This window comes from Orcinus orca, chromosome 1, assembly GCF_937001465.1.
Source record: "Orcinus orca chromosome 1, mOrcOrc1.1, whole genome shotgun sequence".
In the NCBI taxonomy this organism is placed as follows: Eukaryota; Metazoa; Chordata; class Mammalia; order Artiodactyla; family Delphinidae; genus Orcinus; species Orcinus orca.
In genome coordinates, this window is record NC_064559.1 from 105,450,692 (window position 1) to 105,476,507 (window position 25,816).

At 41.7% G+C, this 25,816-nt stretch overlaps 2 protein-coding genes across 7 annotated transcripts in view; one reads left to right on the plus strand and one right to left on the minus strand.

Annotated features, from left to right (window-relative positions):
- Window positions 1-180: 180 nt before the first annotated feature.
- POLR3C (RNA polymerase III subunit C) lies at window positions 181-16,802 on the minus strand. 5 transcript variants are annotated; one of them, XR_007472265.1, is made up of 15 exons: window positions 16,663-16,802; window positions 15,495-15,661; window positions 14,306-14,561; window positions 14,010-14,195; window positions 12,649-12,737; window positions 8,720-9,046; window positions 6,461-6,541; window positions 6,172-6,223; window positions 5,757-5,817; window positions 5,162-5,312; window positions 4,309-4,410; window positions 4,145-4,194; window positions 3,565-3,714; window positions 1,929-2,068; window positions 181-370 (listed from the first exon to the last, which is right to left on the minus strand). XR_007472265.1 is itself a non-coding variant. In XM_004285796.4 (15 exons), the coding sequence occupies exons 2-15, from the start codon at window positions 15,639-15,641 to the stop codon at window positions 1,987-1,989; spliced, it is 1,605 nt and encodes a 534-aa protein (XP_004285844.1). In that variant the 5' UTR covers window positions 15,642-15,661; window positions 16,663-16,802; the 3' UTR covers window positions 1,898-1,986. The 5 variants fall into 5 exon arrangements, 3 of the variants coding, with proteins under 3 accessions (XP_004285844.1, XP_033272468.1, XP_033272467.1); XM_004285796.4 differs by lacking the exon at window positions 181-370 and having other exon boundaries at window positions 1,898-2,068; window positions 8,720-8,812; window positions 8,942-9,046; XM_033416577.2 differs by lacking the exon at window positions 181-370 and having other exon boundaries at window positions 1,898-2,068; window positions 8,720-8,830; window positions 8,942-9,046.
- Window positions 16,803-17,128: 326 nt separating this feature from the next.
- Window positions 17,129-25,816, plus strand: part of RNF115 (ring finger protein 115) — a 60,512-nt gene continuing 51,824 nt past the window's right edge. The window contains exon 1 of one of the 2 annotated variants that reach the window (XM_004285795.4): window positions 17,129-17,262. In XM_004285795.4, the coding sequence (XP_004285843.1) occupies window positions 17,161-17,262 (102 nt within the window). In that variant the 5' untranslated portion in view covers window positions 17,129-17,160. The remainder of the gene's footprint in view (window positions 17,263-25,816) is intronic. The other variant, XM_049699705.1, reaches the window with a different exon arrangement.

Consider the following 25,816-nt stretch of genomic DNA (forward strand, 5'->3'; position numbering starts at 1 on the left):
TGGATTCACATGTCATCTCCCACCAGCCATGGGCGGAACGATAAGCACCCCTCCATGGCACTCTGCACACCTATCTGGTATAGCAGGTAACACCTCCAATTAGTGAATTACATCTGTCTCTTAGCCAGACACCCAAGAAACATTTTTGACACCTTCCCTTTTTTTTTTTTTCTCGTTTAATTTATTTATGGTTGTGTGGGGTCTTAGTTGCATCATGTGGGATCTTTTGTTGCCGCCTGTGGGCTTCTCTATAGTTGTGACATGCAGGCTTCTCTATAGTTGTGGCATGCAGGCTCCAGAGCACCAGGGGCCTAGTTGCCCCAGCATGTGGGATCTTAGTTCCCCAACCAGGGATGGAGCCGGGAGTCCCCTGCATCGGAAGGCGGATTCTTAACAACTGAATACCAGGGAAGTCCCACCTTCCCTTTCTTTTCACTCAAATGGCAACCAAGTGCAGCAGATTCTACTTCCTTAAACTTTCTCAAATCGATGTCTTAATCTCCAGCCACCATCGCCCAGTTCAAGCCTTCCTCATATTCTGCCTGAGATACTATTACAAGTCTTTAAATAGTCCTGCCTCCACCAATTCATTCTCTACAGTGCGGCCAGAGTGATCTTTCTAAAATACAGATCTGCTCACTTTGCTTCCCACTGCTCTCAGGATAAGATAAGCTACTTAACACAGCATCCTTGCTACACACCCACCAGTCCTTGCCCCTGCCTGTCAATTCTGGCAGGACATATGCCCTGTTTTTCAGTCACATGTTATTCCCTGTTCCCCCAAGAAACAGGCTCTGCTTCCCTCTGGGATCCTTTTTCCCTTCCACCTGGCAAATCCCCATCTTTCAAAATACGGATTGTGTCACCCTCTCTATGCTCCCTTTCCTGCCTGACCCTTTTCCCCTTTGCCTCTGTATGACACTTTCCCACTATAGCCCCCCCCCCAACACTTCCTTGTACTTATCTGTCTCCCTCCACTAGGCTGTATGCTCAAGGCTATTCATCTTTGCATCCCCAAGGCCTGGGGACATACCGGGCACATAACTGGTGCTCAGTAAATGATGGTAAGTGCCTTGAAGGCAGAGATGGTATTGTATTTATCTTTGTATATTATACCTAGTATAGTGGCTGGCAATTAATTGGCATTCAAATGTTTAATGAATTAGAACTAACACTGGTAAGAGGAAACTGAAGAGATTATAAAACAACACCTGTTTTAAATGAAACTGAAGCTGCTGGGACAAATTATGTCAACTAGATTAGTCATCTGTCCATGGTACTAGGAGAGAGAAGTTAGAATTGCCAGTTTTTAGGAACCATGGTGAAGAGGAAGGCAGTGATTTATTGAGTGCTTACCACATGCCAGGCATTGTGCTAAGTGTTTCACATACATAATTTCAGACGTGTTAGAAGCCCGGAGCTGGCAAATGTAACTTTTATCCATAGATTCTAGTGTGACTGCTTGGGCCAATCCACCTGCTAGCCCTGAAAATAGCTTTTATCCCCCCTCTGTGGTAGTCTTTCACATTCCCTACATTGTGTGTGTGTGTGTGTGTGTGTGTGTGTGTGTGTGTGTGTTTTTAAGATTACAGTTTAACAAAGTAAAGAACAGGTGTAGCCTTTTGAAAATGGAACGAACAGCTTTGGGAGAAGTTTTTCTCACTGTCAGGGATGTTCAAACACAGCTGTAGCTGACTTCTTGGTGGGAACTGATGCATGTGATAGATGATTAATCTAGTTGATTTAAGGTTCTTTCCCCTGCCAAGATTTGATGACGGTAGACTATAGTGATGATTCTAAAACAGCATCAGCAAACTTAAAAAAATATGTCAAACTCTTTCTGGTGTATTCTGGGTGGTAGGGATAGAGAGAGGGTTTCAGTACAAGAATCTGGAACTTATCCTACTGCAAAGAATGCATCTAGGCACCTCCTTTATTCTTCCTTCCAATCCCCTCAGATCTTCTGAGGAAGACTCTTCTTCTGGGTCATTGTCTCTTCACGGTGCTCTCGATGTATGACTCCAGCAGGAAGATGGTTTCATCCACCTGGATCTCACAGGCATCCAACCTGAGTGAAAAAGTGAAAGCATTTGCCCACACTGAACATTCATTAGCATATTTAAGATTAGAGGCTGGAGTGGGTGTGGTCATGGAGAATTGCTGGGTTACTCCTGAAAGTACTGGGCGGAAAGCAAGAGAACCAACAGATCATTCCTCCCACTTACTGAGCATCTCTTATGTGCCAGGTACTGTGGAAATTGCTGAGGATTCAAAAGATAAGGCCTCTGTCCCAGGAGAAGTTACATTCTAACTTGCAATGAGGAGGAAGACAGCACATGTTAAAGGCACAGGTGTAAAAGGACCTAGCGTGTTTTAAAATAGAAGCGGAGAGTGGCTAAGGCTTAAAGTGATTAGGAATAGAAGGGAACACTTCATCAACCTGATAAAAGCCATCTAGGAAAAACCCACACCTAGCATCATACTTCGTGGTGAAAGACAAAGCTTTCCTCCTGTGATCAGGAACAAGACAAGATGTCTGCTTTTACTTCCATTCAACATTTTACTGGAAGTTCTAGTCTGGAAATTAGACAAGAAAAACAAATAAAAGGAGTCCAGATTGAAAAGGAAGAAGTAAAGCTATTTCTAATTCACAGATGACATGATCTTATATACAGAAAAAGCTCAAAGGATCCACAAAAAAACCTACCACAGCTAATAAATGAATTTAGCAAAATTATAGGATATAAAATCAAAACACAAAAGTCAATTCTATTTCTATACACTGGCAATGAACAATTCAAAAATGAAATTTAAGAAAACACTAAAACAATTGTTTAGGAATAAATCTAACAAAAAAGTGCAAGACGAATACCAAAAACGACAAAACTCATTGAAAGAGACAAAGGAAGATCTAAGTAAATGGAAAGACCTTCCATGTTCATGAGTTGGAAGATTTAGTATCATTAAGAAAGCAATACTCCACAGAGTGATCTACAGATTCAAAGCAAAATCCCTATGAAGGTCAACAGTGAGCAGTGAAAGGAAATGAGGATGAAGAGATAGGCTGTTATGAGACTGTGAAAGGCCTTATATGTTATGCCAAGGAGTCTGGTCTTTATACTGTAAACGAGGAGTCAATATAGCATTTAAAGCAGAAGAGTGATATTGTCAATCACTTTAAAGATACTAACTGTGAAAGCATTATAAGAAATGGTTTGAAGCAGGAGGTGATTTGCAAAGGTCTGGCAAAGAGGTGAGGAGGGCCTGCATGGGAAGCAAGATGAAAGGCCAGATTTGGGACACACTGAAGTAAAATCAGCAGCTTTGGTGAATGAGAGAGTGTGTGTGTGGTGGGGGGGGGCGGCTGGTGAGCGAGGAGAAGCTGAACATGTCTTCAGAGTTTTTAGCTTAGGGAGATAGGTGGATTAAATTCTGTTAATTGAGGTGGGGAAGAAGAGAGTGAGTTTCGGTTTCCTCACCTTAAGTTGGAGGGGTAGCAGGATATCAAGATGGATTTGTCTGCAAGGTATTTTGAAACATACGTTTGAAGTTTATGATGCTTACTTGTTGACATTACGTTTCAGGGTCTCTAGCTGCTGGCGTTCAGGGGCTGTGATCATCTCCTCTATTTCTTGTAGCTGTGCCTCCTCTGCACCTGTAGCCTGCATAGATGCAATGATGGCTTCTACCCTCTGAGACTTTTCCAGTAGACGCCTGTCAGACAAACGCAACTCTGAGGCATGTCCTCTAGCCTTGGAGATTCTTTTATCCCATAGCCCTGGGGCATAGCTCCCCCTTTTACCATGTTCCTGGTCAAAGTGGATAATGTCACTCTCTAAGGAAGGAAATTTTCTACAAGCTTAATTAGAAATGTGACTTCACTCCTGAAACTCTTGCTGCCTCTCATTTGTACTTAAAGTTTGGTGCCAGTTTATACGTTGCTCATAAATTTAATCTGCAAAATTATTTCACTGGGGACATACTAGAAAAGTGTATACTAATGCATCTTTATGCCAACCTAAGCCAATAATTCAGTGCAACCAGACTGGTTATTGTCTCTGTTGGTTTCCACTTCTACAGGAAATTTCCCCATAAGACTTTTGGCCTTGTAAAATGTAATTACTCAACTGAAAATGTCACTCACTTGTTTTCTTTGGTTTCAAATTGCCTCCTTTCTATCAAGTTGGCTACACTCTGAGGGGAGAGAAGACAAGAAATGCACACAGTTCTATTTAAGCAGCTCAGGCAAAATGGCTAAAGGGGGCATGAGGGTGAGACATCTCTGTGGATGGACTGGGGAGGAGTTACCTTGTAGCATCTGTGCAGCAACATTCGGGCAGCTGACAGGATGTTCACAGTATATAAATAGAAGGTCCTGGATGGGGCATGGTCTGGTGTTTTGGGAATTTCCTATTTGTCCATAGAAAGAAAAATAAGACTTTATACTTTTCTTCAGAAATGGCAAAGTAAACACCTGTCCCGTCTGGAGCTACTCAGCCCTCTCTTTCACTTATACTTTCACTCTTCCCCAGTCATACAGCATCTGTGTTTATGGTACAATCAGCCACATGGAGGGTTGGGCTGCCCTGTTTTTTCCATTTGACTGTCAACATCCTGAGTGGAGAAGAAAGAGAAGGCACTTAACATTTACTAAGCAACTCTTATGTGCCAGGTAGATTGTATCTGATCTTATAACAAGCCATATTGTCTCTGTTACCACCATCCATCACTATTTTGTAGATGGGAAAAAAGATGGTAGGTAATTTGCTCAGTGTAACTGGGTAAGAGGCAGAGCTGTGATTCTGACTCCAAAATCCATTCTATCTGTTTCCTCATAGGGTATACTACATGGCTCTGCATGTAGTGATGACCCGATAGAGTTAATCTACAATAAACTTAAGGCTCGAGGAAAGGACAAATCACACGGACTAGGAGTTAAAGAAAAAAGGGAGGGTGATTCTGGGGTAATTTCTTGGCTATGCCTCTTTTTTACTAGGCCGGTTAAAGCTCCACAGTTATCTTTCAAGTGCTTGCTATGTCTTTGTTAATCTTTTTTTTTTTCTGTCTCAGAGCTGGATACAGTTTGTTTGGGGTTCAGAATGTTTGCTTCAGGAGTTCCTCTCATCCTAGGTCAGCTCTGTTGGTTGGTGATTACTGTTACCTGGAGTGATATGAAATTTTCTGAGAGCATTTTATAAAGCATATCCTTTGCCTCCTTTGCTGGAATCATTGCAAAGTCTTCTACCTGTTTCTGCTCCAGGTGTTTCTTTTGTAAAACTAAACGGAATATTCTGGCACAGCGAGACCCAAATCTGTAAAGGAATAAAGAAAGCAAATGGCATGCCGACGTAGATTAGCTTTAGCTCTTAGTCACAGACGGTGCTTGTTCAGTTTCCATGTGTGGAGACAGGACCAGAGAGGAACAGCAATCAGAGAATTCCTTCATAACTCCACAGATTGATGACAGTACTGCTAATCATAAGAGTCACCAACTGCTGACTCACCTGAATGCCTCAGTTCCTGCATTTGTAAGTAAAGGCTTTAGGAAGGATGGTTCATTGGCATCACTGGGAATTAAGCAGCAGGGTATTTAGGGTAAAGAGCTGTAGTAGGTGGGATCCACAGCAGCCCAGCGGGCCAAGATGTGCCAAGGTGTGTCTATATTGGTTACTGACATAATGACCAAGTCACTTGTTCAAATGGGGTGTGGAAAGGAATTATCTGACCCCCAACCCCAATCAGGGTGACCCCCTTACCTCTCTTGTATGACCGACTCCAGAGTGGCTGTGGCTAGAGATCCTAGAGCCTTATGTAGGTCTTTATGTAGAGGGTTAAGGTTACTCCGTAATGTTTTGGCCTGGTCATTGTGATCTTAGTTTTATCCCTGAGTCTTTAATTTAAAACTTAAATACTATTTTGTTTTCCACACTAGTCTCATTTATGGTATGTAAGTATTTCGAAACCTTAATTAACTAAGGTGCTTAAGTCAGAGTTTTGCTTAACTAAAGTTTGGTTCGTTAAAAGTCCCTTTCACTTCTTTATCATCAATGTTTTAGTTCAATTTTCTAACTTACTTAGTATACTAAATATCATCAAATCTTTTCTAAGTCACCATCCTGTTTCATAGTTCACGCTGCCTGACTGTAAGGAAATAACCACCCATAAGGATACTGATGACATACATTCCTCCACCACTGTCGCCAGACTTTCCAACAAACTCAAGCTATTAAAAAAAAGGAAAAAAAAAAAAAAAGAGAGCTTGTGTTATTTGAATGGAAAGTCCAGTGATCCTGTTTCCAAAAGAGCAAATATGGCCAAGAGTCTGCAGCAGGAAGCCCTCCTATCAGATGATGGTAGAGAAATTGTCTGAGCTGGCTAGGTAGAGAATGAGGCTACAGAAGACTGATAGCAGGCAAAAATTAATCGTAAATACAGCAGAAAAAAGAAAGAAAAGACTTACTGGATCATCTGCCAGCAGAGTGAGATACTGATCAAGAACTTGCTTAGAGATGTTATAGCCAACAGGTAGGGATCTGAAGATCTGTGGAGCAAAAGATACAGTGAAAATGGGTCTGGGAACTTGTAACTGCTGACATTGCTGAAATAAAGATGTTCTAATTTTAGATATCACAAGTATAACAATGTCCAAAAGCACAGCAGCATTGTTGGTAAGAGTAAAAAACTAGAAACAATTCGCACGTCCAGTAATAAGGAATTCATTAAAATAAAGTACATCATGGCCATTAAGTGGAATATGATACGGCCATTATAAAGAATGAGGCAGATCTAAAAATACTGACATGAAAAGAAAGTTTACATATACTGTCATATGAAAGAAGCTAGTTTATAACAGTACATAGAGTATAACCCCATATTTTTTTGTTGTTAAAAAATACAGGGCTTCCCTGGTGGCGCAGTGGTTGAGAATCTGCCTGCCAATGCAGGGGACACGGGTTTGAGCCCTGGTCTGGGAAGATCCCACGTGCTGCGGAACAACTGGGCCTGTGAGCCACAACTACTGAGCCTGCGTGTCTGGAGCCTGTACTCCGCAACAAGAGAGGCCGAGATAGTGAGAGGCCCGCGCACCGCGATGAAGAGTGGCCCCCGCTTGCCACAACTAGAGAAAGCCCTCGCACAGAAACGAAGACCCAACACAGCCATAAATAAATAAATAAATAAATAAATAAATAAATATCTACATTTATGTGAGACTATACATATAAAAAAGTCTGGGGGCTTCCCTGGTGGCGCAGTGATTGAGAGTCCGCCTGCCGATGCAGGGGACACGGGTTCGTGCCCCGGTCTGGGAAGATCCCACATGCCGCGGAGGGGCTGGGCCCGTGAGCCATGGCCGCTGAGCCTGCGCGTCCGGAGCCTGTGCTCCGCAATGGGAGAGGCCACAACAGTTAGAGGCCCGTGTACCGCAAAAAAAAAAAAAAAAAAAAAACAAAACAAAACAAAAAGTCTGAATAAAGATATGTACCAAACTACTGACAAGGATCTCTGGGGCTGGGATTATGCAAAACTATATATTTATTTAAACTGGGGTATGTTACATAAAAGAAGCACAGATTTTAAGGGTACAGTTTGATGAGTATTGACAATTGTATATACCCACATAACTACCATCTGCAAGATATAGAACATGCCTGGCATTCCTGAAAGTTTGGGGAACTACAAGTTTAAAAAAATTATACATTTCTACGCTGTTTGAATACAGGTCATGTAATTACTTTTGTCATCAGAAAAAAACTTGTATTTAAATTTTGTTATATAGTAAGTTAAAAAAATTTTAAATAATATAACTATATTTAATGTGGATAAATATTAGTATAATTACAAATAAAACATTTGAAATATTAAATATTAAAGTTTCAATAAACAAAACAATGAACAAAGCATTTAAAACAAATTTAAAATATACAAAATATATTGAAAAAAACAAATATAAGGGGCCATATAATGTCCTGAGTACTAAGGCTCAGATTCCAAACAGTGGATTCTTGGAACAATTAAGAATAACTTATACTATATACACACACACACACACACACACACTAAAATACTACTCAGCCATGGATGGACCTTGAGATTATCATACTAAATGAAGTCAGAAAGACAAATAACATACAGTATCACTTCTATGTGGAATCTAAAATATGACACAAATGAACTTATCTACAAAATAGAAACAGACTCATAGACATAGAGAACACACTTGTGGTTGCCAAGGGGGAGGTGGGTGGGGGAAGAATGGATTGGGATTTTGGGATTAGCAGATGTAAACTATTATATATAGAATGGATAAACAACAAGGTCCTACTGTATAGCACATGGAACTATATTCAATATCCTGTGATAAACCATAATGGAAAAGAATATGGAAAAGAATGTATATATGTATAACTGAATTACTTTGCTATACAGCAGAAATTAACACAACATTGTAAATCAACTATACTTCAATAAAATAAATTAAAAATAAAAAAAAGAATTACTTATACTTTAACTAAGGTAATGGTTTAGGTTTTTAAAGGTTGAATTCCCAAGAGACCAAATATTTCAGTACCTACCACCTGAGAATAATCCCCGTCCCTCCTCAAATAGCAAAAACCCTTCCTTTCAAGGTTCAGACCTCAACCTAATCGCAGGCTCTATGTATAATAATTATTATATCCAAGAGCCTGTCAGAAAACTAGTACAAGAACATGAAGCTCACCTCGTTGGAAGACAATGGCTGGGTGAAGGGGGCACTAGAGGAAGTGGTAATCTCACTCATCCGGAGCATGGTCCGCACGATCTCGCTGCTTGTCTGGGTTTGAAAAGTGAACTGGAAATCAGAATTCACTCTGCTGTGCTGGCTCTGGCTATATGCCAATGGCCACATCTGCAAATAAGTGAATATTCCTGATAGCCACTGTCCCACCCACTTAGATATCACCTGGTCCATCCTGTTGGCAACTGCACTGACAATGCCTTGGTCACGGAAGTGCTGGTGGAATCTGTCAAGGTTGGCCTGCCAATAAATCCCATCATCTGGAATGGGCTGAGGAGGAGAAAAAGATTAGAGAGAAACATTTAGATACAAGGAAGCATTTTCTAGTGAGAAGCTTGGATTTAACTGTTCACCGTTTCTTTTCCTATATAGTAGCAACTAAATTGGTTGGAGGAAAAAACCATTCAACCATGTGGATTTAGTGCCTCCACAATGACAAATTCACAACCCCCAACTTCAAACAGATTCTCTTTGCTTACCTCGAATCTTTGTCTAGTTTAACTCTTTACCAGTATTCTCAAAATCTCCCATTTGCCCCTCCCTTCTCTCTCAGCAGATGACCTTGCTTCTTATTTCAGAGAGCAAATAGAAGCCATTAGGCCAGAACTCATTCAGCGTGGTGCACACATCCCCACCACATTTCTTTATTTAAAAAAAATTTGAGCTTCTCAAAGAGTTGGTCATCCCAGCTGTATCCCCATCCACAGATTTACTCAACCCATTTCCACCGTTACACTGAAATGCCAAAGTTCCTGAGGAACCTGTTGCTAAGTTCAAAGAATACTGTCCAGTTCCAATCTTATTTGATCTTTCTAAAGCATATGACATGGTTGGACATTTTCTCCTTAACTCTATGTGGCCCCTTAGACTTTATGACACCATTCTTTCTTGGTGCTCCTTCTAACCACTCTGGCTACCCTTCCTCAGTCCCCACAGATTCCTTTTCCAGATCCCATCTATAAATACTGGTGTTCCCCAGGGTTCTGTCCACAGCCCTCTTTTCTTTTCACTCTACATATTCTACTTAGGTGATTTAATCTGCTCTCAAGGTTTCAACTGTTCCAAGTCTATTTTAATTCTAGAACTCTCTATTAAGTTCCAGGTGCATAGACTCAACTGCCTACTTCCACCTGTGACTTAAAACTTTTCTTTTAAGTTTTCAGCTAACTACACTACAACCAACCCAGTTTTTTAAGCTAGAAACTTGAATATCATCCCTAACCCCTTGCTCTCCCTCATCTACTATCCAATTACCCAGTTCTATCTATTCTTTTTTTTAAAATTTATTTTATTTATTTATTTTTGGCTGTGTGGGGTCTTCATTGCTGCAAGTGGGCTTTCTCTGGTTGCGGCGAGTGGGGGCTACTCTTTGTTCAGTGCGTGGGCTTCTCATTGCGGTGGCTTCTCTCGTTGCAGAGCACGGGCTCTAAGCGCGTGGGCTTCAGTAGTTGTGGCTCGCAGGCTCTAGAGTGCAGGCTCAGTAGTTGTGGTGCATGGGCTTATTTGCTCCGTGGCATGTGGGATCTTCCAGGACCAGGGCTTGAACCCATGTCCCCTGCATTGGCAGGCGGATTCTTAACCACTGCGCCACCACGGAAGCCCCCCATCTATTCTTTATATTAATCAGAAGTCTACTTTTCTTTATCCTGTCATTACCTTATTTCAGGCTCTAATCTTGACTCACCTGGTTACTACAGTAGCCTCCTAACTGGTTTTCATTTTTCTTTTTCATATAGTGGACACTATAAAAAAGGGCAACTGGGTTTTCTGCATTTAATCTTGTTCCTTTTGCATCGTTCTCCCTATTTCTCATAGAGCAGTGCTTCTTTTTACCTCTTGGGCTCACAGTTCCCCTGAAGAAAGCTATGGAGTGCTCTATAGAAAAATGCACATAGTACAGGTGGACTCTCTGAAACGCATCCATGGAGTTGTACAAGTTATAAACCACTGTACTATAGTAATATTGCTAAAATGTAAATCTAGCCACTTCATTCACCTGCCTAAAATTCATCAATGGCTCCCCATTGTCTTCAGGTTGAAGTCCAAACTTCTTAGTCAATCAAGAAATATTTATTGATGTCTTGCGAGTATTCCAGGTGCCAGGGACAAGATACTCTCCTTGAAGAGTTTATAGACTATTGGGAGTACAGAGACAAACACTTGTACAAATAATAAGTAATTTCAGCTACTTATAAATGCTGTGAAGATGAAATGCGAAAATGTGGTAGAGACTGGAGTAGAGGGTGGGCAATGGTGCTTGAGCTCTAAGAAAGTAGCATTTGAACTGAGATCGGAATGATGAAAAAGAGGCAACTACATGAACATCTGAGGGAAAAGTATTTGAAGCAGAAGAAATCCTAAGGGCAAAAGCCTGAAGACTAGAAAGAGTATGATACATTTGAAGGATGGAAAAAATGATAGAAGCTGGAACATAGTGAATGACAGAGTAGGAAGAGCTGAGGTTGGAGAGCCTTGTCTCCAGCAGATCATGTAAAGACCCAGCTCGGGCTTCCTTGGTGGTGTAGTGGTTGAGAATCTGCCTGCCAATGCAGGGGACACGGGTTCGAGCCCTGGTCTGGGAAAATCCCACATGCCACGGAGCAACTAAGCCCGCGCACCACTGCTACTGAGCCTGCGTGTCTGGAGCCGGTGCTCCGCAACAAGAGAAGGCCGCGACAGTGAGAGGCCCGCGCACCGCAATGAAGAGTGGCCCCCGCTCACCGCAACTAGAGAAAGCCCTCGCACAGAAACGAAGATCCAACACGGCCAAAAATAAATAAATAAATTCATTAAAAAAAAAAAAAAAAAAAGACCCAGCTCATGTAAGGCTTCATAATCCATAGTAAAGAACTGGATTTCGGGCTTCCCTGGTGGCGCAGTGGTTGAGAGTCCGCCTGCCAATGCAGGGGACACGGGTTCGTGCCCCAGTCCGGGAAGATCCCACATGCCGCAGAGCGGCTGGGCCCGTGAGCCATGGCCGCTGAGCCTGCGCGTCCGGAGCCTGTGCTCCGCAACGGGAGGGGCCACAGCAGTGAGAGGCCCGCGTACCGCAAAAAAAAAAAAAAAAGAACTGGATTTCTTCTAAGAGTAATGGGAAGCTATTAAAGGAGTCAAAAATCAGTGATGTGTTGGGAATTTTTAAAAAGAACAACTTAGAAAGTTATTTTGGCTCTTAAGTAGGTATGAATGCAGGTAGGGAGACCACTTAGGAGAGTTGGCAAAGTCTTGACTACAGTGATAATGGTTTGGACTAGGGTGATGGCAGTGGAAACGATAAGAAACAGTTGGATTTCAATTATTTTTAGAAATTGGGTTGACAGGTTTTACTGTGAGATCAGATGGCTCCTAGGACTTTGGCCTAAGCAAATGGTGTCCTGGGTGGTTGGCCTTGGTGGTGTCCCTAACTAAGATGAGGAAAGCTTAGGAGGGAGTAGATATCTGGGAGCAGGAAATCAATTACTCTGTTTTAGCCATACTACTTTTGAGATGCTTATCAGGTGTTTTTACAGGGATGCTGAGAAGGCATTTGAATATAAGAGCTCAGGCCTATATGTATCTTTCTAAACTCATTTATCACCACTCATCCCCATGGGTCTCTATGGTCCAGTCATACTGACCAATTTAAACTTTTCTAGGCGCTTTTTCTGCCTAATCTATTACCTCTGTCCAATGACTGAAGTAAGTTAAGCCTCAGAAGGGACACAGCAACAGAGTTCACTCTTTGTTAGTCCATCCCTGGCCAATATTTAATGAAGTTCGTAATCCTACTACTTCTCGATCCAAGAACGTTTAAGCTCTTTTGGGGCTTGTCATCTTAGTGCTCTTTCTGGCTTGCCTCAGGGTGAGGACTCCTAACCAAGAAGCCTCATTACCTCTTTGTTATCTGTGGTATGTTTTGGTCTCTTGGCCTTGGGCTCCCCAGTTGCATCTTCGTCAGATGATCTCCTCCTTTTACCTTTCCCTGCCAAACAAAACAGTTACACGGTTAGGCTACACCTCATATGATAACAGGAAATGACCGAAGGTGAAAGCAGGTGTCTCTATCCCAAAGACATCTGTAGCTACCTCTAGGTTAGAGATGTTGAGGAGACTCAGGAACTACAAGAAATTCAAGTTAATGATGAAGTCATCTGAAACTCAACAAGTTCAAAAAGAAATTCATAGTCTTTCTCCCTCAAACTGCTCCTGCTCCAATGCTTCCTTTCACAGTGAACGGTACCATCATCCTCCCACATACTCAAGCCAGACACACAGATGTCATTCTTTTTTTTTTTTTTTTTTTTTTTGCGGTACGCGGGCCTTTCACCGCTGCGGCCTCTCCCGTCGCGGAGCACAGGCTCCGGACGCGCAGGCTCAGCGGCCATGGCCCACAGGCGCAGCCGCTCCGCGGCATGTGGGATCCTCCCGGACCGGGGCACGAACCCGCGTCCCCTGCACCGGCAGGCGGACTCCCAACCACTGCGCCACCAGGGAAGCCCACAGATGTCATTCTTGATTTCTGTCTTCCTCACCCTTCCTATGTCTAATTTTTCACTGGTTTGTGAAAAATTGCCCCATCCTTTCTACAGACAGAAACATATTTAAAAAATGCAAATCAGATCATGTTACTTCCTTTAAAATCCTTTAGTAGTTTTCCTTTGCTCTTAGGATAAAGAACAGGTGCTTTACGAGGTCTTGCATGATCTAGCCCCTAACTGTCTGTCTAACCTTAACTTATGGCTCTCTTTCCTTTCCTCACTGTACTTTAACTATACTGATCTTCTTTTACTTTCTCAAATTCCTATTTTTTTCCTCACTACATACTATTCCTTTTGCCAAAAATGCTTATCTTCTGTACCCCTTCATACCTTACTTCACTGGTTGGCTCCTACTTCTGCTTCAAATCTTAGTTCAAATGCCACTTTCTCCAAGAAGCATGTGCCCAAGTCCCCGGGTAAATCTGGTCCCCTGTTATATATTTTCATAACATCCCATATTTTACCTTTATAGTACTTATCGCAGTTTGTTAGTTATATATCCATCAGGCTATTTGATTATTGTAAGCCTCCTATACTAGACTTAAGCCCCATACGGGCAGGGACCATAATGGTTTTTTCATCTCTTTATACCACAGTATCTGGCATAGAGTAAATCCTTGGTAACTGCTTAATTGATTGAGTCATTCATTTAACAATCATTAAGGAAGAATCTACAATTAGGTCAAATCACAGATATAGGGGCCAAAATTCCTTACCTATCAAGCTCAGTTTAGGAACCAGGTACATGTCCTTTTCACTGATGACAAGAGTGGGGGCAGGTGGCGGTGGCCCAGGGTCTGAATTCTCAGTGGCAGGCACCAAGGGGCAACGCTGCACGAAGTGTGTGTCTGCTAGTCGCACAAATGTGTTTGAGACCTCAGCATAGTCCATGGTCTTGCCATCTGTATGACAGGAGGAAAGAGGCAAGTGAGATGGCCTCAGATAGCTAAGGGTCCTCTCCTGCAGCCAGCCAATCTATGCTTTTGCTAACAGCTGTGGATACAGTACTGACCCTCCATAGTCTCTGTGAGCCGATCTGCTACTTTCTTCACTACAGCTGACATTGCCATCTTGCCATTCAACAGGAGCTCCTCAACAATCAGCTCACCAGTGTCACTGTACAGCGTTTTGGCAGTATAGATGTACCGGGGATACCTAAGCATTCGCAACACCCGGCTGCACTGGGCTTCATACTCTACCACACCACGTTTGTGCACCTGATATATCACCAGGTTATGCTGGATGAGGACACAAAGGGCTTTTTTTACCTAGAGAAAACACAGAAGAAAGAGAAGAAAAATCTGAAGATGCAGCTCATTACTGCTGGCAATTTTTGTCCAACAGTTTCCTAAACATCAGGAGATGGCTGGAATCTCTGTGTGTCTTCCCTCTCTCCATTGGAATAGCTAATAAGAAGCGAATGTCAATGAAAGAAATCAGGAAGAGTCCTTGCTATGATGCTCATATTTCCTCTGATCTTTATCTTTCAAAGTACAATTTACTTCCCCTCTGTTATTCTTTTTTTTTAATTAATTACTTAATTAATTAATTTTTGGCTGCATTTGGGTCTTCCTGCTGCACGTGGGCATTCTCTAGTTGCGGTGAGTGGGGGCTACTCTTCGTTGTGGTGTGTGGGCTTCTCATTGTGGTGGCTTCTTTAGTTGCGGGGTGCGGGCTTTAGGCTCATGGGCTTCAGTGGTTGCGGCACGCGGGCTCGGCAGTTGTGGCTCGCGGGGACTAGAGCACAGGCTCAGTAGTTGTGGCGCACAGGCTTCGTTGCTCCGCGGCATGTGGGATCTTCCCGGACCAGGGCTCGAACCCATGTCCCCAGCATTAGCAGGCAGATTCTTAACCACTGCACCACCAGGGAAGTCCCATTCCCTCTATTCTTCTTTTTTTTTTTCCCTCTATTATTCTTATTCCTTAAACACAGTACTGAAATTAATAGACTCATGAATAAATGAAGTATGGCATACGGCAGAGGAGGAGCAAGATTTGCCTCAGAAGCCACGATGAGCCACTTTGAGAAGCAGAACCCTGGGCACTATGTCTCATCATCTTTCCCCTCCCAAATAACACTATTCTGATCCTAGCACAGACTTTGCTTTCTTTTCCATTTTGTGGGGTGGGGAGTAACAATATTCAAAGGTAGGTTAAAGAAATTAATGAAATGGAAGCAAATTACTGTGATCCAAACATACCTGATCCAACGATGTTCCTGTGTCATGGGCAATAACTCTTAGTGGCTGGCTGCCAGTTCTGATTAGGTGGACTCCAATTTTTTCTACGATCTCTCCAAAATGCTCTTGCAGCAACAAAGAACACAGTTTAATTTCTGCTTGAGTCATTGTGCTGAGGAGTCTCAGAGCTAGGAAAAAAAGAAAAAGATGGTATGATGGGAAGTTTTTCTTTTATGTTGGGAGTAGAGCTGCTGAGTGTAAATTCATGTACTTTCTGGAGAGCAATTTGACAGCAGATATATCAAAAGCCTTAAAATCTTGCATATCTTTGACCTAATACTTTTGTTTTGGATATTCTGTTCCAAGGGAATAATAAAAACATGTCACTTTAGAATACTGATATTCTGGAAACAACCTCATAAGTGATTATTTCAATAAATTATGGTATACTCATATAATGGAATACTATGCCAACATTCACAATAAAGTATAATATGTATTAGTGTAGAAAATTGTTCATTACAAAGCAAAATGTAGAGGAAAGTTCAATTACTGTGGAAATAGCCTCACACGTATGCATGAAAAAAAAGACTGGAAGACTAAATATCAAGTTTATCTTTATGGGATCATGTGTGATTCTAGTTTACTTTAAAGATCGGATGTAGATGGTTTTGCGATCTGTCACAGACCTCAGATTCTATACTTCATTGTTTGGAAGAATTAAGACCACTATTCACAGACTATTGGGACTGAACAGGCAATGACAACTTTGCAAAATAAGAGGTAAATGAGAGCTTCTCAACAAGGTGTTTCAAATAGGGGATGAAGTATGTTGTTGGCAGGGCAGTATTTAATTCTGAAATTTCTATTCCTTGACAAAGTATACACAAAGAGAAACAGACATAGTCCACTGTATAATCACTTCCTTATTATCACAAGTGCTATCAAACACTGGTTTGTTCACTTATTTCTCCCAATTCCTCAGAAGCCAAGACTCTGCCTTTCAGTCTCACTATCCCCATCCACAGGTCTTTGGGGAAGCATCCCCAGACCCTCTGCCATCCCCGGAAAGTATTTCCAAGGAGTCCGGCTCCTGGCTCTTCACTTCTTTACCGCAGGTTCCTGTCCCGGACTGGGTCCCTGGGTCCAGAGACAGGGCCACCTCGTTCAGACCGCATTTTCCACTAACCTCTGGGTCAATGCCACGTAACGCCGCCGACTTCCCCACTGCAGCTTCGTATAGCTCCCGCTAGCCGCCCGGGCAGAGGGGGAGCCCAAGGTCCTTTCGCGCAGGAGAACGGTCACCGAGGAGGACCGGCAAAGAGGCAAAACATGTGCCGCTCTACCCCAGCGTTTCGGTGGTTTCCGGGGACGCTCTTTCTTTCTTCTCGCTGGGAGATTGGAGGACCGGCGAGGGGCTGTTTGAGGAGCCGGCGGGCGGGCCGCGGCTGGCGGACTCTCCTTCCTGCACCTCTTTGGTGCTGGGAGGCGGGCCTCGGGGTCGCTGTCTGCGCCGCCGCCTCTGTGGGCCGGGCGAACTCACGTGACCCGCGCTGGCTCTGGAGCGGCTGGCAGCGCTAAGGAAGCGGCGGCGGCGGCGGCAGAGGCGGCGACAGCAGCTGGGAGGTAGCGACCTGGAGAGCGACCGGCCGGCTGCCCTCTCGGACGGCCGCGGCGAAAGAGAAAAATGGCGGAGGCCTCGGCGGCCGGGGCCGGCGCGGGCGCCGCGGTTGCCGCGCACCGGTTTTTCTGCCACTTTTGCAAGGGCGAGGTCAGCCCCAAACTACCGGTAAGAGCTCTGTGTCCTCTGCGCTCGGGCATCGGCCTGGATTCCTCGCCCCGATATCCCGGAACAGGTCTTAAGCTTCCCGCCCATCCCCGACTCCCCTGACATCGGTCTCCCAAGTACTTGCTGCCTCCCGGTCGCTGGCCCCAAACCTCGGGCGTCCCGGTCCTGGCTCCGTAACTCCCGCTCGCATGCTCCACCTACCCCTCACTCTCTCTCCCCTCTTGACCGGCCCTCCCCCTCCATTTTTTTTTTTTTTTGGTCTTCTTTAGCAAGTTCTCTTCTGACATCCCCTCAGTTTTCTTGCACTCTTCTTCACCTTGTCTCCTTCCCACGATGACCTCTCTTTTTCCCCCACTCGATACTCTTTCCGCTGTTGCTTCTCACCTTTCTCTATTTCCTTTTCCACTTTTCACCAGATCCTCCCCTCCCCCATCCTCATTGAAGCAAAATAGCGGATTGCTGAGGATTGTCCTTATTCGGTTGTCTCTAGGGAAGAAAGGAGGAAGAAAGCACGGAAAGAGAGGGTTGGAAGGTAACTGGGATGGAGAGGGGGATTTTGCTATTCAGGGGTTTCCAGCGTTCTTGTGAAAGTGAAAACAGCAGTGTACTAATGACTTGCAGACTGCCTGCGCTCCCTATCACTGTTGAAGGAAGTGGCTTTAGGAAGAAGGCAGAACATACTGTTTCAACTTGCTTATTTTAGTTGTCATGCTGCCAGTGTCTTTAGCACCACCTGCCTTACCCACCCGTCCTCCCCCGTTCTACCTCTTCACTTAATAGAAAAGATCTAGGACAGAATGCTGGGGACCGCATCATCTGATGTAAAATTGGTTTTCACCACTATCTGCCAGACTGTGTTAGCCCCTAGAGAGGTAGTGCTATGGCTGTGACAAAAAGTACTGCTGCAGCATGCTAGCCAGCTACAGCACGCCAGTCGCACAGGCTGCTTGGGGTTGGGTTATAGCTACCACAGGGAGACCCACCAGGGTGAGTGTTAATCCTACCTTTGGCCACATCTTTAGAACTAGTTATGTTTGTTCTTTTCCTTAGAAGTATCTGTGTTCAGCCTTAATACAGGGTGCCTGTCTAACAACTTCCCTCAGTGTTTATAGTGCCTCATACAATCTGTAAGAAAGCCTACTAAAGTGTGTCTGTATGTCTTATTTCTTGGAAACACAAACGGAGTCCAGTGAAAAGTGCCCAAAGTTATTTTAGTCTTTTTCACCTAAAGGTTGTGCGTTTTCAGGCTTTTACAGCATTTTCTTTTCTTCTCTTTTTGCCCGACCGCCAACTTCATAGTTGCAGTGTCATCTACATGCTGTTTTAGTTTTGCTTGCTGATTCGGCTGTGTTTGTGTCTGTGTGCTTTTTGCCATACTTCAGTGCTGAGAAGAGCAGGTGCCTTGTTTTTTTGTCAGCGGACATCAGAGCCTCCAGAATGCTCCCTTACTACTGAGAAGGAGTCTGGAATTCAGCCAGTATGTGTGTGACCAGTGACATGTTGAATGTGATGTCCTGTTGAACAGTGTGGCCTCAGCTCTTCTGATCTTTAAGTTGCTGTTCACTGTTTGCCTTTAGGAGTGAGAAAACAGTCTAACTTTCCGCAACTTTTTATATCTTTTCCTCTTACCATCTCAAGTCCTCACTTCAAAGTGCTCTTGAAAAGGGATCATTTGAAAGACTTTTTAGGTGTTTTTCTAAGCCTTAGTTTGATACATGGAGGGGAAGTTGTTGATCTTTTTAGACTGATTTATTATCTGTCATGCCTGATTTGTAAATTGAGGCCTAACACTATTAAGTGCAACTGAATACTTCCTGCAGACATACCAGGTTCTCTCAGCTGAATGTCCTGGAGGTGATACTGAGGAGTATGTGGTTTCTGCCCTCAAGCACCTCACAGTTTTGTTGGAAAAAGTAACAGCTAAGGTGAATGAGGATGGATAATAATGTGGTTTAGAATTCAGAGAGGGGGAGACATGGTAGCATTGGTGATGTGAGGTCGGGGAAGACAGATGAGATGGGATTTAAATTGAGTTTTGAAGGATAGGTAGAGTTCAGACTGAGGAGACAGCATAGACTGAGGTAGAAAAGGAAGAGTGAGTTGAGGAAGAAGGGAGAAACATTTAGTAAATCAGTGTTGCTATGCATTTTTAGGAAAGGTGCAGTGAGGTTAGAAATATAGTTTTGATTTGTGGATGAGCCAGTGAGTTTCATGTTTCATGGCCATTTCTGTATCCTTAACCCTAGACTGTCATCTTGAAAATGTTGATTGTAAGAATGACCAGGTTAGTAAGTGGCTGATTCAGTACAAATCAATCTCTGCTACTGAAAAACCAATTCAGCACTGGTTAGTCAGTAATATTATCATATATATTGGACAACATTGAAGTTTTTTAAAAATAATTTTTTATATAAACTTGGGATTCTCTCACTGTAAGTACTCAGCATTCATTAGGCATGCATTGTTTCTTGAACTGGATCAGTGTTGTGGTAAACCTGAATGTCTTTCTGCAGATAGCCAGAATAAAGTTTTTCTTTGTCTGGGGTTAATTTACATCTCAAGAGGGTACTTTGGTGGTAGTTGGATCACAAGATCCATTACCCAGGAGTGTTGCTCTCTCTGAACACCAGAGGCTGGTATTGAGTTTTACATCAGCCTTTAGTGAGCTATTGCTAGGGAGGTTTCTTCACCCAGTCAGTGGGAGGAACTGCTTCAGAGCCATCTCATCTCTTGCCAATTTATTCACCACATAAAGTCATAATTTTGTTCATTGGGACTAGGTTGCAAGGTTTTACAATTCTTTATTTCTTTTCCCTTCCCCAATCTTTAGGTTATAGCACTTCATGATACATTTGGAAGTATACAGGCAATAGCAATAGCTTGCTCAATGTTCATCCCTGAAACTACCCTTAGGTTTTTATTGTTTTTCTTGTCAGTCCTGCTACTCTGAAAGATTCACAGGCCCAGCTAACTTCAATGGCTGTTTTAAAAGTTTTTTTTTTGGTTATAACTTCTGAGAGAGATTGGAGTGTGTCTAATGCTATGTAGGTTAAGCCACATTTGGTTGAATTAATTTAATTTGATGAAATAACCTCCTTACTCCTAATCCTGATCTATCCATCTCAGCTTTGTGTGTTTTTGATTTGGATCCTCCCAGATAAGAAGACAAAAGTTTCTTTTAGAAATAAGATATTAAGAAATGAGGGGGAAATCATGAAGGGAATTTTAGAATGAAAATACATTCAGTGGTATTGTTATCATTAGGTTTCTAAAAAGCCTTTATTCTAGAAGTGAGTAATGATTTAGGAATTTATTTTTTAATTAACAGTGTTTTCCTATTTACAGTGGAAATGGTTTTAGTAAAATTTAGTGAATGTTAAACTTGGATTTTAAAATAAGAGATTTTGATTATATATATGGTCTGAAGCCCTAGTCTTTCAAGTTTATATATATAACTGGGTAAAATGCCATTGTATATTTTTTGGTCATCAGATGACAAAGGAAATACTTAAGTAACTTAAAGTTATTTTGAAAATACAGCAGAAGCTTCTACCTCACCTGACTATCCCATTGAGAGACAATGAAGCCAAGACTGATGGAGTTAACTATGTGACACTTAGGGATGACTGGGTAGTGCCACAGAGGGCTGTGTCATGGAATGTAAAGGTGTCATTCCATCTCCATACTACCTTCCCCCACTTTTAAATCAAGGTCAGGGAATATTACCTTATGAGATTAAATCCTGTAGCGTCATTAAGCAGGTGAGATAAATCATATGCAGAGTAAACTACTTTTGGTATTGATGAAACTAGGGTGATTCTTAAGTGTTTTATGGAGATCAGAGTATCCAAAGCCAGAGAAGAGACCAGTGTAATTAAGGACTGCAAGTGTATTGCTCACCTCTGAGGCTTTGTCTGAAGGAAGTAGCTGGCTTCTCTCCCTCTCACGTCTCCTTATTATATCACCTTTGATCTAATGAAATGTCATCCTTATCAATAAGTAATATTGGTTTGGTTCTTTACCAAGTGCTATACAAGTCATTGTCATTGTGCTGTGCTTGTAATGACTCTAATTCAGGAAAACTTTCTAACCACCCCATAAGAGTAGGTAAAAAGTAGACTCCCTAAAGACTTTGTGATTCTTAAAACTCTAAGCTCACTGACCTTGCTTTTTAAAGTTGCATGATTCTTAGAAAGATCCTAGAACGGTGTCTAAGTAATGTTAGTAGTTTCGTTGAGCTGAGGAAACAAATTAGTGATTTGAGCTGGGTTTTAGAGGTTTTAATAATTAGATTTCTTTTTTTAAAATAAATTTATTTTATTTATTTTTGGCTGCGTTGGGTCTTCATTGCTGCGCGCGGGCTTTCTCTAGTTGCGGTGAGCGAGGGCTACTCTTCGTTGCGGTGCATGGGCTTCTCATTGCGGTGGCTTCTCTTGTTGCAGAGCACAGGCTCTAGGGCACATGGGCTTCAGTAGTTGTGGCGCATGGGGTTAGTTTCTCCGTGGCCTGTGGGATCTTCCTGGACCAGGGCTTGAACTCATGTCCCCTGCATTGGCAGGCAGATTCTTAACCACTGCGCCACCAGGGAAGTCCCAATAATTAGATTTCTTAAATTCTGCTACTGGTGACTTCAGTTAAAAAGTGTGCTTGATTATCTAGCATCTTTCTGGTGCTATATAGCAATTGCTTATTAAAAGTCTCTTGAATGATAGTCTCTTGACCCCGTAGTTATATTTAAAAAGTAGTGGTGTTAGTGGTATGAGATCTTTATCTAAAAGGCTTCAGTGGAAGAAAATGCAGGTACTACCATGTGAAGTTTGAACATATAGTGTCAGTAAGTATGTTCCCTGCAAAGATCTAGAAATAAGAAATAGGTATTCTTACGGGTAGAATGCTAGTTCTGGTCTTGAAATTCTACTGATAAATAGACATGTATATCTTGGGTAAATCTGTGGGATTTTTTTCAGTATGAGGAAGAACAAGAATCTTTAAACTCACTGCAGATGAAATTCCTTATATTTTTTGGGGAAGTACCAGCTGATTGCTAACACTTTGTGTTTCTTTATGTTTACGTGGCTTTTTATGACCTTTGCTTACGTCCAGGGAGAGGATGCTAAGGTCTTTCAGACAGCCATCTTATTAGAAGAGGAAAAAAAAAAGTGGATTGTTTCTTATTCTCTGTAGTCAAATTAGAAGGGGTCTGAGAATAAGAAGCCTTTGGATACTGACTTATTTTTATGTCTCCACAGCTTAATATTGATAAATAAAGGAGATAATGTAGAGTAGTGGCTCTCAACGGGGGGCAGTTTTGCGTTTTAGGAGGAAATTCGGCAACATCTGTAGACATTTTCTACAACTGGGTTGTTGTCACTAATGGGGGAAGGGGAGGGTTGTTTCTGACATCTATTGGATAGAGGCCAAGGATGCTGCTAAACATGCTTCAATGGACAGGACAGCCCCCCACAACGAAGAATTATCGGGCCCAAAATGTCTAGAGCGCTGAGGTTCAGGAGCCCTGGGTATAGAAGGATAAAGGGATAATCATTGGCTTGTGTCAGTCGTGCTTAAGGTTTTGTCCTGGGTTAGTTTTGATTTCGAATTTTGGGATCCTGTTGAGAATTTTCAGGAAGATAATTGAGACCATATAATTTTAGCCAAAGCCCTGATGGTTGGGATTGTTTAGAACAGGAGTTAAGTGGCTGCTATTCCATTATAGCAGTATCTCTTGGGGTCACTTTCTTTCCTTGTGGTTACTGAGACCAGAGGAATTGGATCACTCCTCTCAAGTTACACACTGTGGGGCAACTTCTAAAAGAAAAGTATCCAAATTTTTTGTCAGTTGGGAATTGAGGTGGTAACAGCACATGTAACTTAGTACGACATCTGGAAATTCCAGTTTGAAAACAAAGCAAAAAGCAGACAAGTCTAACTTAGTTTTTTTGTAGCTCATCTTAGCATTAATCAAGTTTTACTTTCTGTGTTTCTTGCTCTTGAAAGTTTTCCTGAGCTTAGGAGATGTTGTGCTTAGACGTTGTTTCTTCAAACTCTTGGTCGAGTGGGTGAATTAAAGTTATCAATTCTTGTTCTAATACTAATTCTTCAAAGGGCTGGAGTTAAGTCATCTGACCCTCTCAGTTTATCTTAGTATATCCCACTGTAAAATACTACTGAGGTGGGGCTTCCCTGGTGGTGCGGTGGTTGAGAGTCCGCCTGCCGATGCAGGGGACACGGGTTCATGCCCCGGTCCGGGAGGATCCCGCATGCCGCGGAGCGGCTGGGCCCGTGAGCCATGGCCGCTGAGCCTGCGCGTCCGGAGCTTGTGCTCCGCAGCGGGAGAGGCCACGACAGTGAGAGGCCCAAGTACAGCTAAAAAAAAAAAAAAAAAAAAAAAATACTACTGAGGTGTGCCTATTGAAAGCTTGAGTGGGTATTCGGAGAAATGGAGCTATGTAATCTTTGATTGAAAGGTTGTGTAGGAATGAGCAGTCCTTATTTGTAGAGAAATAAGGCCTTTACATAGGAGAAACATTTTAGGTAGTTCTTATAGTTTCACATAAAGAAGATTAGGTTAGATTCTGAAGGATTTTTTTTTTTAATCTTTTAAGTTCAATTGTTAGCAGTTCAAGGTTCCTTAGAAGTCTCCAGATGCATATATAACAAATAGAAGTGGTGATTTTAAACTAGGCACACTTTTCTTGTATGTTAAATAGATTGCCCAGCTTCTTTTCCCAAAATAGGCCAGTTAGTTTTGTTTTCCTTGAAGAGCTGTTAAATTAGATAATCTCTCTCCTTGATGATTTCAACAGTGTCACAAGGAAGTTCTTAGTAGGCAATGTATCCTATATTCACCTCTTTGCCACTCACTTTCATGTTGTGCAGATTTGAATAGACTTAAACCTAGAGGACCGTCTTCCAATAAAGGTTTTATTGTGTTTACTTTTCAGCATGCTTAGAATTTACATTCTCAGAAGAAAGAAAAAATCCCATAGTTATGTGTCCTTTCTTTTCTTTTTCTGGATTGACTAAAACCTATAGGTATTCTACAGTGATGTTGATCTTCTAGCCCGATAGTTCTCATACTTGTCAGACCCAGTGCCCTCTTTTTATAATAAACATTTTGAAACACTACCTTTAATGAAATGAAATTCTTAGGTAATACAATTTCCTTACATATACATTTAAAAAATTCTCTAGATGTAAGGTAAAGGATAAATAAAAAGAAAGTAACTCATGACAAAATAATATGCATTTCAATGTGTAAATACTCAGAGAAGTCCATTATAGGAAGATATATATAATGTAGTAGATATTGGCACCAAAAACAGGCATAACAGCTACCCAAGGAGATTAGCTATAAGGGTAATTATACCTTAAATAGCATGAGTGGTAAGCCACCAGAATGGTGAACAATTCTTGATAAAGGTACAAATAAAGTATAATTTTCTCTTGTTTTATTCAGTAGTTGTTTTTCTGGACATACAGTGCATGGTGTTTATATATAGAAAGAGTTGGTGTTTATATATATAATGGAGTTAGGTTCTAGGCTTTGGTAATTATAAAGATATTTTTTATCTACTTAACTATCCATAGGAAGTTTAAGAATAGAGACATTTCTTTGTGCTGGAGTTTCTTATGCTTATGGATTCTGCCCATTAAATTAAGTAGCATTTCTTAATTGCTGTGACAACACTTCAGTAGATGTCCAAAATGTCCCACAGATGATTGTATTATCCTCATTGAGAATGACTGCTAGTCACAGGAAAACATTTTCCTGTTTTATCACTCTTCTTTTCTCTTGCTTATTATTCACTACTTTAGTGTAGTACTTTTAACATATTGCAAGATTCAGTCTTTGTCATTTAGACTTGATTTACTTTTCCTTTAGACAATTTCTCCTATATGCCTTTAAATTTCTCATTTCCTCACCACTCTTGTCATCATTTTTGACTAACTTGTTGAATGGAACTTAGCTGCTTCTAGTGAATCTTCTGTAATTTAAGTGGTAGTCAGAGGTACTTTATTCTCAAATGAACTTATGAAGCTGTTGATTCCCTGATTTTATTTTATAGTACCAGTTATTAGGTTCTGATCTGTAATACAGTCACTGCTGAATGGTTAGAGGCATTCGTATTCCTAGTTAAGACAAGTTAGGTGGAGAAATGGAAATTTTGTACCTTAAGCCTGTTGGTTTGAAAAAAAAAATTACTGTTATTTTGATAGTTGACGTGTGAAAACAAATTTATAATGGTACATTTACTTTTTGTTTAATAACATGTAAAAGGCAAATTCAGCAAATTAGCTTTCACTGCCCTTCTTAATTTGCATGTTTTAGATTAAAAAGTGTTTGGAAGTAATATGAACAAGTGAGAATAAGGAAAGTATTTAATTCCCTAAATTTTTCAACTTTGTTTTCCTGATCACTAAAATTATTGGTTTATTATTCTGTGCCAAGTGTAGGTGCTGATTCAGTTAGGGAGTCCTGTTTTAATAATATACTAGCATTCTGGTTCTTTGGGTTTTTAAAAATTTATTTATTTATTTTTATTTATTTTTA

Excerpts from the sequence above, each read along its gene's own strand:
- POLR3C (XM_033416576.2), bottom strand. The coding sequence starts at position 15,641 with ATGACTCAAGCAGAAATTAAACTGTGTTCTTTGTTGCTGCAAGAGCAT. Across the intron at positions 9,047-12,648 it reads ATACCACAGATAACAAAGAG|CCCATTCCAGATGATGGGAT; the intron begins GTAATGAGGCTT and ends TCTCCTCCTCAG. Across the intron at positions 3,715-4,144 it reads TTTGAAACCAAAGAAAACAA|GCGTCTACTGGAAAAGTCTC; the intron begins GTGAGTGACATT and ends TTTGTCTGACAG.